This window comes from Podarcis gaigeae, assembly GCF_964106915.1.
Source record: "Podarcis gaigeae genome assembly, chromosome: 3".
Lineage (NCBI taxonomy): Eukaryota > Metazoa > Chordata > Lepidosauria > Squamata > Lacertidae > Podarcis > Podarcis gaigeae.
Window position 1 is genome coordinate 63,389,333 of NC_139680.1, and position 12,148 is coordinate 63,401,480.

General features: G+C 38.2%; 1 protein-coding gene across 3 annotated transcripts in view; it reads left to right on the top strand.

The window, feature by feature from the left end:
• Positions 1–12,148, top strand: part of UTRN (utrophin) — a gene marked incomplete at its 3' end in the record, with an annotated part of 327,056 nt that overhangs the window by 129,320 nt on the left and 185,588 nt on the right. For all 3 annotated transcript variants that reach the window (XM_083731575.1, XM_083731576.1, XM_083731577.1), the window contains exons 48-52: positions 59–273; positions 1,999–2,116; positions 2,849–3,054; positions 5,831–5,985; positions 11,601–11,790. In XM_083731575.1, coding sequence (XP_083587701.1) covers positions 59–273; positions 1,999–2,116; positions 2,849–3,054; positions 5,831–5,985; positions 11,601–11,790 — 884 coding nt within the window. The remainder of the gene's footprint in view (positions 1–58; positions 274–1,998; positions 2,117–2,848; positions 3,055–5,830; positions 5,986–11,600; positions 11,791–12,148) is intronic.

The following is a 12,148-nucleotide window of genomic DNA, read 5'->3' on the forward strand; positions in this document are numbered from 1 at the left end:
TCAAGTACTATACTAAGTTCAATTTTAAATACCAAGTGAATTGTGTTGTCTTGTTTAGGTTACCCTGTTCTCCAAAAGATGGTGCTAGTGTCCTCTGCCTCTGAAAATGTTGCTCAAACTCAGCAGGCTTTGGAAATTTCTGCACCTGCTGATCTGGATAAAACTACAACAGAATTGGCTGACTGGTTGGCACTGATTGACCAGATGCTAAAGTCCAACATAGTTACTGTGGGAAATGCTGAAGAAATCAATCGGACAATTGCACGCATGAAAGTATGTGGTGCCATGAAGTGTTGTGTTGAAATCCTGAAGATATTTTGAGTCCCTGCTTTATTTTTTAGTGGAAAAAGATAGAATTTGGTTTAGATGTGGATGATTTCTCTGCTTGTCTTGAAAGGCTTTCAGCCTTTGTGAGTATTACGAATGAATATTCACAAAGACTTGACCACTTTGCATATGTTTGATGGAACATGCATAAAGTGCTTGCCTTTGCTCCTTACTCTACTCAACCCTGCTTGAAACTTATATTGGAGCAGAAGAAATTGGGGCCCCCTTCCCACTGAGGATCCTCAGCAGCAATGAATGGTTTGTGTCCAGTTCCAACCGAACCTTCTCCATCGCAAGCTGCTGAGGACTGGCAACCCTAAAGCACTACTGCCTCCACTTTTCTTCTGCCCCAAGTAGGTTGCTGGGGATGCTTGAAGCAGGCGAAGGTGGCAAATGTGCACAGTCTTGCTCAATGAACAGGTTGAACAATGCTGTGTTTGCCCTCTTCCTGCTGTTTGATTAATGGTGCTCCCATTTAGGAGCGCTTCTTCTTTAACACATTGCTTCTGAATTTGTTCTGTGTTTGATGGTTAAGTCCTATAGTATAATGCCTTTCTGTAACCCGATGCCCTACTATTTTGAAGTCAACACTGATAAGTGATTCCTGGGTGTTCATTTATATGTGTGCTGTGTTCTGTTGTGTCTAGCACATGACATACAATGCAGATTACCAGAACACGTTCACCTTCCACAAAACATGATCATTATCTACAAATAGGTGTAGTGCATTCAACTAAAAATAATGAAATTCAATTAATGTAGGTTAATTGCCTTGCTCAATAATTGTTAAACATTGGGATCCAGCCTTAGGCAGCCTGTGATTGTTTAAAGAGAGATGTGAATATCTACACCGACATTTAAAATTGCACTGGCTGAAGTTAAAAGGGAAGTGATTACACATATTTATGTTGACATTTTCCTTGCTTGTGATATTAGCAACATAGTGAAGTGAAAGCAAGCAGTAACTAACAGCTTTAGGGTACTTGTGTGTGTTTTAAACATAACCTTCATAGCAGTGGTCAAATTAATTGTCAAACACTTTGCTGCAATAATACATGTAATGCAATTTCATGGGATTGATCTCTGAGGTCCTTTCAGCTGCCTGTCTTTGGACACACAAACTTATTATGAGTATAATGATTCATTGTAGAGATTTCAGTCTCAGTTACTTGTTATGAAGAAAGGGTTTGTTAATATGGTACTCATGCAAGTAAAAATGGACTTTTCTTGTGAAAATAGTACTGAATATATAGTGTGTGAAGTCCTAAGGACCAAAATAAAATATTGCGATTGCCCACACCCTGCCCCACACCCTTGGAGCAGATAAATATAGGTAAGATGTCCTGATAGCCTGAGGAGATGTCACAGAATGCATGAAAGTCTGCAAAGTTAAGCCCAGCGCAACAATATGATTTTTACCAGGTTTATTTTCTCATCCACTCATGTCTCATCTCTGTATAGATACTGCAAAAAAAGTTGAGCCTTTATTTTAATATGTTGATCATATTGGTTAGTACAGAAGTAGTGAGAACATTGTAATATGTTGATTAAGAAGTTACTAACTTGATAACCTTCTGTAATATAAATATGAATATTGTTGACTTTCCCCCATGGTTTATTCTTTCTTTAAATCTCAGAAAGTAACACATTTTAAATTCTGGCTCTTAACAGATAACAAAGGAAGACTTAGAACATCGACATCCCCGGCTGGATTTTGTTTTTACCTTGGCTCAGAATCTGAAAAATAAAACATCAAGTTCTGATGTTAGGACAGCAATCACAGAGAAACGTATGTTCCCAGTGGACAGAAGTGTGAGGAGATGGGTACAAATGCGCAATAGTTACGCTAGAGCAGGCATCCCCAAACTCGGCCCTCCAGATATTTTGGGACTGCAACTCCCATCATCCCTAGCTAACAGGACCAGTGGTCAGGGATGATGGGAATTGTAGTCTGAACATACATCTGGAGGGCCGAGTTTGGGGATGCCTGTGCTAGGGGAAAGGTGACCAATTTTTATTGATAGTAACTACTGAAGGGATGCAGGAGCCAGAGCTTGCAATGGCCTGGGTGGAGGCTGACATAATCTGGCAAGTCATGGTTGGAGCCAGGATGGAATATGGAGGAGATCTGAAATTTTACCAGCATAGAGAAAAACAAGCTATATGTGGGAGTGGTGGGAGCTTCATTGCTTCTTTATACATTTGAACTAATATTGGCCTGGAGGAGGAGGGACATTTAGTGGTAATTATGAATATGCATTTATGCTTGTAGCATAAATGTGTGTGCTTGAGAGAGAGAGTGTGTCTAGCAAAGGGAATCCATGTGTAGAAATGAACCTGTCCTTCTGTGAAGATGAATGGGTTAGTTTGTGAGAGCTGTGCGTAACAGCTTCCCAAGGGCTCAGGGTTGGCTTCAGTGTTTTTTGGATGGTTACTCTGAGTAACAGAAAGATTGAGGATAATGTAATAGCCACAAAATGCTTTCTTGTTTGGTTACATGTTCCTCCTTTGTCTTTTTCAGTGGAGAAAGTTAAGAACCAATGGGATAGTACACAACATGGGGTAGAAGTACGTCAGCAGCAGTTAAAACGCATGCTTTCTGACAGCATGAAGTGGGATGACCAGAAGCAAGAAATGGAGAAGCTAATTGGACAATATGAGATCCACCTGCATGCCCTTCTGCAGTCTCCTAAAGAGAAGCTCACCAAGCAGATTGCTGAAAACAAAGTAAGTTAAAATGTGCTTTCTAATTTGATTCTCTGAATGGTTTATGAATCCATCTTGCACTTGTCTTATTCACATGCCCAGAAAAATATATTTGATAATTGACAATTTACATTTTGTCGATGAAAAATTGCTTTCTTTAAATTCAAAATACTTGTTGAAAGTTAGTTGTTTCTGCAGCTACCTTTTGAAAGAAGTTGCCTTTGAGAATGACTTATTATCATTTATTAAATTTGTATCTTATCCTTTCTCCTGAAGGACCTTGTAAAGGCTGATAAACCTATTCTAAAGATTGGAAGCCTTTGTTATAAAGTAGAGCTTCAAAATGCACATAGAACTTGAATGCTCCCCAGCATATAGGAAGCTGCATTATTCTGAGTTAGACCATTGGGCCATACAGCTCAGTACTATCAATACTGACTAGCAAAACATTTGCTTTACACAGGAACACACACACACACACACACACACACACACACACACACATTTTACTCATCCCTTCTCCCTGATTTAGTCATACTTATGCTGAGGATCACTTGATCATTCTGGCTGGGATCCACCAGTCCCCTTGCCTTCCATCTTTAATCCACTGGAGTGTAAAATTAGTTTGTCCGCTTGTAAAACCTTGCTGAATAGATCTTTTCAAATCTAAGTAACACCCACATTCAAAAATGTTTTGTAAAGTGTCAATTAAAAAACACATAAGATCCATGCTGGATCTTTCTGAAGGTCCATCAAGTCCTCCATGCGGTTCTCATAGATTCCTATGGGACAAGCAGGACAGGAGCCCAACAGCATTTGACCCACTTGTGATTCCCAGCAACTCACATTCAGAGTCTTACTGCTTTTGACAATCAAGATTAGCAGCTACTTATAGCATCAGCTAAGAAACAGATGAAAAACCTGCTCATTTTTAATGGTACAACATAATCTTCATCACTAATTCCAGGTTTATGTCTGTTTCATGCTTCTGTGTATATCCATAAATGTTATTACAGATAATGGAACTTTAAACTTGCAAATAAATACACCACAAATAAATGTCAGCAATGTTACAAGGAACATGAAGGGCTAAAAATAAGTATTTATGGATATATTTCATTTGTTCTATTATAGATGACCATGCATAATGTTTCACCTGCATTGTATATTTTTATTTGGAAAACAAATGATTTAAACATCATTCATGTTTTGTTGTTGTTGGAGGCACATCTGCATATTATTTATGATAGTTTAAGTGGACATAAAATTCAGACCACAGTTTCTCTATAAAATATAATCTCATTTGCACTTTGCAACTAATATTATGTTTGGAACAGCATAGCTCTCCAATTACTTTTTAAGGCTAGACAGCAAATATGTGAAAAGTTTAGTAGTTGAGGATTTGCAGGAATGTTTCAGGAGAGCCTTTTAAATGATTGATTCACCCATAGATCCTCGCTATTTTTAAAATGTGGCCCTTCATCTTTGTCCTTTCTACCTTTGGTTATGGAACCCCCTGGGCATGGATGTTTCCCCTTAGAACACATTTGATGCTAAATGCATGGTATATAGTGACACTAGTAGATGCTCTTTAAAATGACTCTGATGTTAAAGTCTATTCTCTGTTGCTAGGGAAAGCAGTTTACTCATGTTACAGTTCCTTCCTTTAGCTAGCAGGCAGGACTGGAAGAAGTTGACAGGAAAGAGATGAACATTTTGCCCCTTCAGCCTAAAATAGATTCTGTCTGGCAAGCAGGAGGTTAGGTTGCTGCAGGGCACCACATCAGCCTCCAGTAATCCCCTCCTCAACTCTTCTCATAACCCAAAAGAACTAGAGTCATTAGGGGAGAAAGATCAGCCCTGCATCACAACTCATTACAGAATACAGCAAAGGCCATTGATGAGGTAGCCATTATAACGAGCAAACAATAAACAATTGGACCCAGTACCTCTTCCCAACATGGTGTTGAGAGTAACTCCACATCTTTGCCATGCACTGGAATGAAAGTTCACTTAAAGCCATTTAATCATCTCTACTTTCTTTTAACTCCTCATCACTTCTATAAACCAAATCTGGTGGATCAGACCAAAGCCCTATCTAATATAGCATCCTATTATCACAGTGCTGAACCAGATGTCTATTGGAAGCCTGTAAGCACAACAGCACTCTTGTGTTCCTCTGCAAGTGGTATTTAGAGGAATACTGCCTCTGATATTGGATTTAATACACAGTCACCCTAGCTAGTAGCCATCAGCCTTAGCATCCATGAATTTGTCTAAAGCCCCTTTAAAGCCTACCACATTGGTGGCTATCACTACATATTGTGTAGTAAATGCCATTATTCCAACTATGCACTTTATGAAAAAAAAATGTTCTCCACCTGCCCTGAATCTTCCAACATTCAGCTTCAGTGGATGACCCCATGTTAAAGTATTAAGAGAAAGGGAGTAAAGAGTCTCCCTATATACTTTCAACACATCACACAAAATTTTAAATATCTTTTTTATGCCCCCCTCATATTCACTTTATTGACCAGAATTTTATTTGTGGGGAAAGGATTGCAGAATCATGGGGCTGTTCCTTTCTATTAAGATTGTAGTTGATGTCTCTGTGGAACAGACCCTTCTTCCTTCCTGATTTGTCATTTTTTTATTTTTGTAGTTCACAACATCGGATGAAAGAGTGATCTTTTAATTAAGAAATATAGTCAGAGTTTGAGAACCAGAGTTTGGTTTTCAGTTTTACACTGATACCCCCCTCTTGCTTTTTCTTAACTACTCTGAATTTGTTGCTTAGATGTTACTACAGGATCTAGATAAAGGGGATACCAAGATGAGTCAATTCAATGATCTATCAAACAAACTTCTTCAAGAGTACAATGGTGATGACACAAGAAAAGTGAAGGAAATAATGGATCACTTGAATACCTCATGGATCAACTTGAAACAAAGGTATGTGCAAACAAACGTGTGCCTCAAAGGCATATTCTATTAATCCAGGTGTAACCTAAATTGGGGGCTTTCTTACCAAGTGTGTCTAAATCGAGGAAGAACTCTAAACTGTTCAGTGTAAGCCAAATGAAGCTGGTCAGATTTCTGATTCTTTTTTCCAGCATGGATCCATGTGTAGCCAGGTCTTTAAAGTTCCTGAGACATTTGTTTAATAAATATGGGCTCTTAGGAAGGTGCCTGTTTTGGGGGGGAAAAGGTTGTATCATTAACTACTTTTCTAATCAGCATTTCCAGCACTGATTGAGAGGAGTGCTCCATCAAGATTGCCCACCTCTTCCTTGTCTATGCTATGTTGTCAACTGTCTTGTGCTTTTGGATTTTCTTGACATCCCTATCACCAAGGGTACACCAAACCTACTGAAAGTGAAAGCAGTGCTTCCTGAATATGGAAACATTTTCAATTCCTTCTTGAAGTCATTTCTGGAAAATGGTTGAAAGGGGCTTTTTGATGTTTCCAAAAAATGTGAGCATGCATCTCATTTGGTTCAGCCCCAAGTACTGTAGTGCCAGGAAATAACAGATTTCATTATGGAAAGTCCTTGAGCAGAAAAACAGCTATCTGTGTCTCCTTCAATGTAACTAGAACACATCATTGTTTAGCAGCATTCTGCCTGACCCAGTCAGATAGTGGTCAAAGGAAAAGATTATGCATGTGCAACACACCTTGGACATCCCTATGTCCACAGGCTCGCACAGGGGTAGGGAAATGGATCTGGCCAGTGGGCTTGATCATTATTTCCCCCATCTCTTGCAGGCCAAGTTTGACCTGACTTTTTTGTCCATATGGGTCTTGCTGAGTGCTGTTTCTCCACAAAAGAGCACTTTGCAAGGGCTTTAGCAAGACCCAGCAATCAATCAACTGATTGTCAGTGCCTGCAAATGGACTTTTGGATGAGTCAGATGTTTCTTTACCTGCCCCATGCCTGAGGTCGTATATGGCATCAGCTGTAGAGCAAGTGGGCATAGCTTGGTGGAAATGGCCTTCCAGATTAGGTCCACGAGCCAAAAGTTCTGCACCCCTGAGTTAGAGTCTTCACAAGCAGTAACATTGTCAAAGCAGACTATTGCCTCATGGATGTACCTCATTCCCTTGTATTAGTAATCCTCTCCAAGAAAGCCTTCTGTCCTCTGTAGGGAGTCCTGGATTACACTTTGAGAAAATATCCCTTAACTTCTGTTTTTAGTGTTTTAAGCCACAGAAGCTCCCTGTCTGATCCTGAAAGGAATAGAGTTAATGATTTTTCCCATTTGAAAATAAACTTCTTGCAGTTGAGTCACAATTCCTTCTTTGTATAATAGTATGTTTTCTGCCTCCAGCTATCATTCTCTTTGTTACCTTGAACAATTTTATTTTAACCCGAAAAAAGTTTCCTCTAGAGATGTGAAGATGGTTTGTTTTTATGTTGCCTTTTTTCATCATTCTACATAATTTCATCAGTCCTGTCACTTTCACTGTGTTAAGACCCAAGAGTCCCTTCTTGTCTGGATTTCCCTTTATCTTTTGTTAGCATTTGTGGTTTCTGTACATCAACTCTCTTTCAGGCAGTTTGAGTATAATTATTAGACTTCATGTATATGTTATAAAATACCATAGACTTGGAAAATATGTATTCAAATAATAAAATGTATATACTTCATGGTGCCGGAGAACAAAAATATAGTATGCTCATTCTCAATGTGCTCAATATGCATTGCAAAGTATTGATAGTTGCAACATTTCTAAAATAAAATAACTTTGCAGGTAACGTTAGGGTGGTACATGGCTAATTTGTTTTGGCATGAAGATTTGAAGGTTAAAAAACTGGCCAATAATTTTAAGGTAAATTATGGAGGAATTTGTATTGGGACTTGATAGGAACAGTGCAATCTTATTGTAAATGAAGCCAAGCGGTGAAACAGGCTTTGAAGGCAAAAGTGAACAAGCAGCTGTTTAAAAGAAGCTTGGATAGATTATGTTTTATCTTGAAAATGTGATGGAGGAGGAAACCGACATTTAGAAATCTGTTTAAATACTTCAAACCATGAAGCAGGTAAACATGCTGGAACTTATCTATGTGTATGTAGCAAAATGTATATACTGCTTGATTATAGCAAAACCTCTGCTTACAAGAAATACTAAAATTATCAGAAAAAAACAGTTAAAAGCAATTAAAAATGGATTATTAACAGCAAGGAAAAGAAAGATTAACAACATCTGAGAGTAAAGGACTGCTGAAAATAATGGAGAATTTCAGCATTTTCTCTAATTGAAACTTCTTTAAAGACAACATGTCCCTGCTTGTTATATTAATTCAGACCATTTTAAAACCACTGGCATTGAAGAGATTGTGCTCTCAAATTTGAGCTGCTGTATAAATTAGATATGCTACACAGTGGGCAATAATTGTTTATACTTCAGGGCTGAGACTGGATAATTTGTCAGTATCTCTGTAACCTGGATGAATAAATTACATTCTTTGTCCCCAGTCTCAGACTCAGATATAATTTCTTGAATTTAGTCTAGACTTTTTAAAAAGTCTACTTTCATGTTTTAAAAACCCCTAAAAGGGATTTTAAAAATAGGACACCCTCCTTGCAACTTTAAAACCACTGTTTCAGTCATGCATGTGCTCACCTATAACCCCCCCCCCTCCATTATGATAATCAGCAAAGTTATTCTTTGGACCTTTTGGAGTTCTGTAAAGCTACAGCAAATATGAAGTTAGATTTACCTTTAACTTCATTAGCCCTTTAACTTCTTGTTGTTAGCTTTATTGGTGATTCAAACATTACGTGGGTTTGGACTTCCTGTTACCTGACCATTCTTTTGCTTTATCTTGTTGAAATGCTAATGTGCTTTAAATTAACTAGGACTACGCAGGGAACAGATTTTGGACTCAAGACTTGAAAACACATTGAACAGTACTAAGAAGGGAAATTTCAATGTTACCTCTGTCCAGCAGCTGGGGATGAACAGAACATGGTTCTATCCTACTGTGCTCATGTTATGTGTTCCTAGATGCACCTGGCTGGACAATGTTCTGGACTAAATGGATATTTCCTCTGATCCAGCAAGTCACCTGATACATTGACAAGATCATGTGGTTCATAGCATCTTTACTTTCTCCTTAGCTTTTGTTTTTCTGCCTTGGCAGCATCCCTATACTCCAAAAACAGCACAATCCTACTGCACGATCTTAAATATACTTACCTGAAATGGGATTTATTCTTAGTTAAGGGTGCACAGGATTGCATCCTTGTATACTTTAATGAACAAATATCTCTACTTTATCTCTTTATTGCACACATGCTTCTTGATAGTATTCAGGTAGATTCGGGCCATTTAGTTAATACACCACAGGAAGAAATCCAGCAGGTGAAGCTCTCATGACCAAGGGGCGTTTGCAAGGGCATTTAGCGGAGGAGTTTGAGGGGTGTGCTGTCTCACGATGTATGTAGGACTAAGATACATGGATGTGTGTATGTGTGCTCCTAGTTCATCTACCATTGCCTCTCACACACCAGAGGTTTGTTAAACTGCAGGTTCTAATTTTGTCAGGACTGGAGAACTGTGGTTTAAGTGATCTCTACAAACCAGGTTATAAAACCATGGCTTAATCCTGATCCATAATACACTACATGGATTATTTCAGAATTTAAAACAGGAGAGCATGAATAAGCATGCCAAGACATTAGCAGTTGTTGATCTTAATGATAATCATTTCATGGAAATCATCCATCATCTGAATACCTGCCCATATTTTCACCAAACATTTCTCATTTAGGCAGAGCTGTTTTACAATTTGTTCTTGGAACTAATTTCACAGTTATTTAGATCTGGATCTGTGAGTAGTAGTAACTATCACATGGACTGTTGCATCAGTTTATTATTTTATGCTGCAGTTCACACAGGGTTTTACATAGGAGATCATCTGGAGGGGCACAGTTGGTTGTTCCCTGTATCTCAGAAGCCCTGCTGGCCCCAACCAGATTTCAGGCATTTGGTGCCTCTGGTCTCATGCTCTGGAATACTCTTCCAACAGAGATTCAGCAGGTGTCCTCACTGTTAACCTTCAGGTGTCTCTTTAAGGCTTTTAATGCCTATTCAGCTGTTTAATTTCCCTTTTTGGGCAAACCGGTCATTCTTGGGCTTTTTTTGTATTGTGTTTTTTATGTTGTATATCTCTTTGATATTTTATGTGAGTGGGTAGTGTGTGCGTGCATGCATGTGTGTGTGTGAGTGTGAGTGTGTGCATTCTCTCTCTCTCTCTCACACACACAAACACACACACAAAAAAATCATAGGTATGTTTCATGCTGGCACAGGTCCCACTTCACCTTATATGGTGGCTCCACACACTGGCTATTAGGAATCACAAGAAAATATCCTACTGCAGAACAGTAATTATATTAAGATGCTTTGGTAGGAAATCTGGATATGTATTTTTTGCTAAATGCTGAAAAGATATTGTGGGAAGTAACTACAATTTTGTTGGAGCACTCCAGCATAAAATTTAATTTGTGGAAGTGTGTGGATTCTGCTGTCGGTAGCTGCACACACTAAATCCTCTGGATAGTAATGTTCTGTGATGGTATAATTCATATAGAACTGTATTTTGTGTTGGCTCAAAACTGAAGATGGAGAAAATACCTCAATTATTATGTCTAGAGGTCCTAAGCCCCATGCATTTATCCTTTAAATATGAGCAAAGTTGTAGCTGCCTTAAAAAAAGTTCTTAACTATTTATTTTAAACATATAATTGAAATGTGATCTATTCATTCTTTGTGTTTCTAAAAAAAAAAGCATGCACACAAAGTTCAACCATTGTGCCAGCAATCACCAATACTTTAAAATAACTTATTATTCAATGATAGAATACTTGAAGTAGATATTTGGAGAGGATGCTTTTGGTACTATATCTCTGCAATTTGGCACTTATTGCAGATTTTTTGGCAGGAAAAATATATAGATTTGGCACCTTCTTAGCCTACCAATAGATTATCACCAAAACAATCTTCAAAAATTAAATCCTGTGAGTTGATCATGTTGCCTGAATTCATTTCAGTTTGGAAAGATGAAGGTCAGTCAAAGTCAAAAGTGTTGCAAATGTTTACAGAATATTGAGGGGTGTAATAGGTGCAATATGTGAAATATGAAAGAAACTCTCAAATAAATTATGATTCTGTTAAAGGAGTAGTTGCAATCTCCCAAGTAAGTGATAAAATAAAGAACATCTGTTCCACTTTTTAACAGCATTGTGGTCTGTACACTTTAGGGAGTTGTTTTCATTCATTGCGAAAAAACTATTTGCTTGCTTCACAACGTCCTGAAAGTGTGCAGTTAAGTTCCTCACACTTGCAACATTGCAATATGGTTACAGCAAGAAGAGGAGTATTTGGCATATTGAATTATTTTCATAAATTGTTGCATCTTGCAAGTAAATGAATAAGCATAGAAATTCTAGAACCTGTGGCATAATGCACCAAAACAAATGCGCACCAACTGCTCTGTCTTAGATTTAATGATTACTTTTTGCAATTTTTCTGAGGTCAGTGTTATTTTTCTTCCCTACAGAACATCTAATAGGCAGAATGCTTTGGAAGCTGAGCTGAAGGCAGTGCATGCCTTGCTCAAAGACCTTGAAAGTTTCCTCAAGTGGATACAAGAAGCAGAAGCTACAGTTAACGTGCTTGCAGACGCATCACAACGAGAACTCGCTGTTCAGGACAGGGCTTCTGGAAGAGAACTGAAAAAGCAGATAGAGGTAAGAGCATGACAAGTTTGTGTGTGTTAGTTAAAGTAGTTAACTTGCCTTTACATTTAAAATGCTAAAGCCAGATTGCAGTAAATAAAAACAACAATAACATGCAATTAATAACGAGTCCAATGCCTGCTGAAGAATAAAGGCTGCTGCACAGTAACGGAGGGCTAAGGGATCAAAATGAGCTGCTATCTGAGTGTATTTTAAAGAAAATTCCACAAGGTAAATGTTTTTTTCTCCATAAACCTTGTTTAGTAAATCTGTACTTAAAAGTTACAGTGATTTTAATGAAGTATTCCCCAAACTTCTAGCCCATTGGGCCTCTTCACAAGCATTTCTATACTTTCTAAGTAGGGATGCT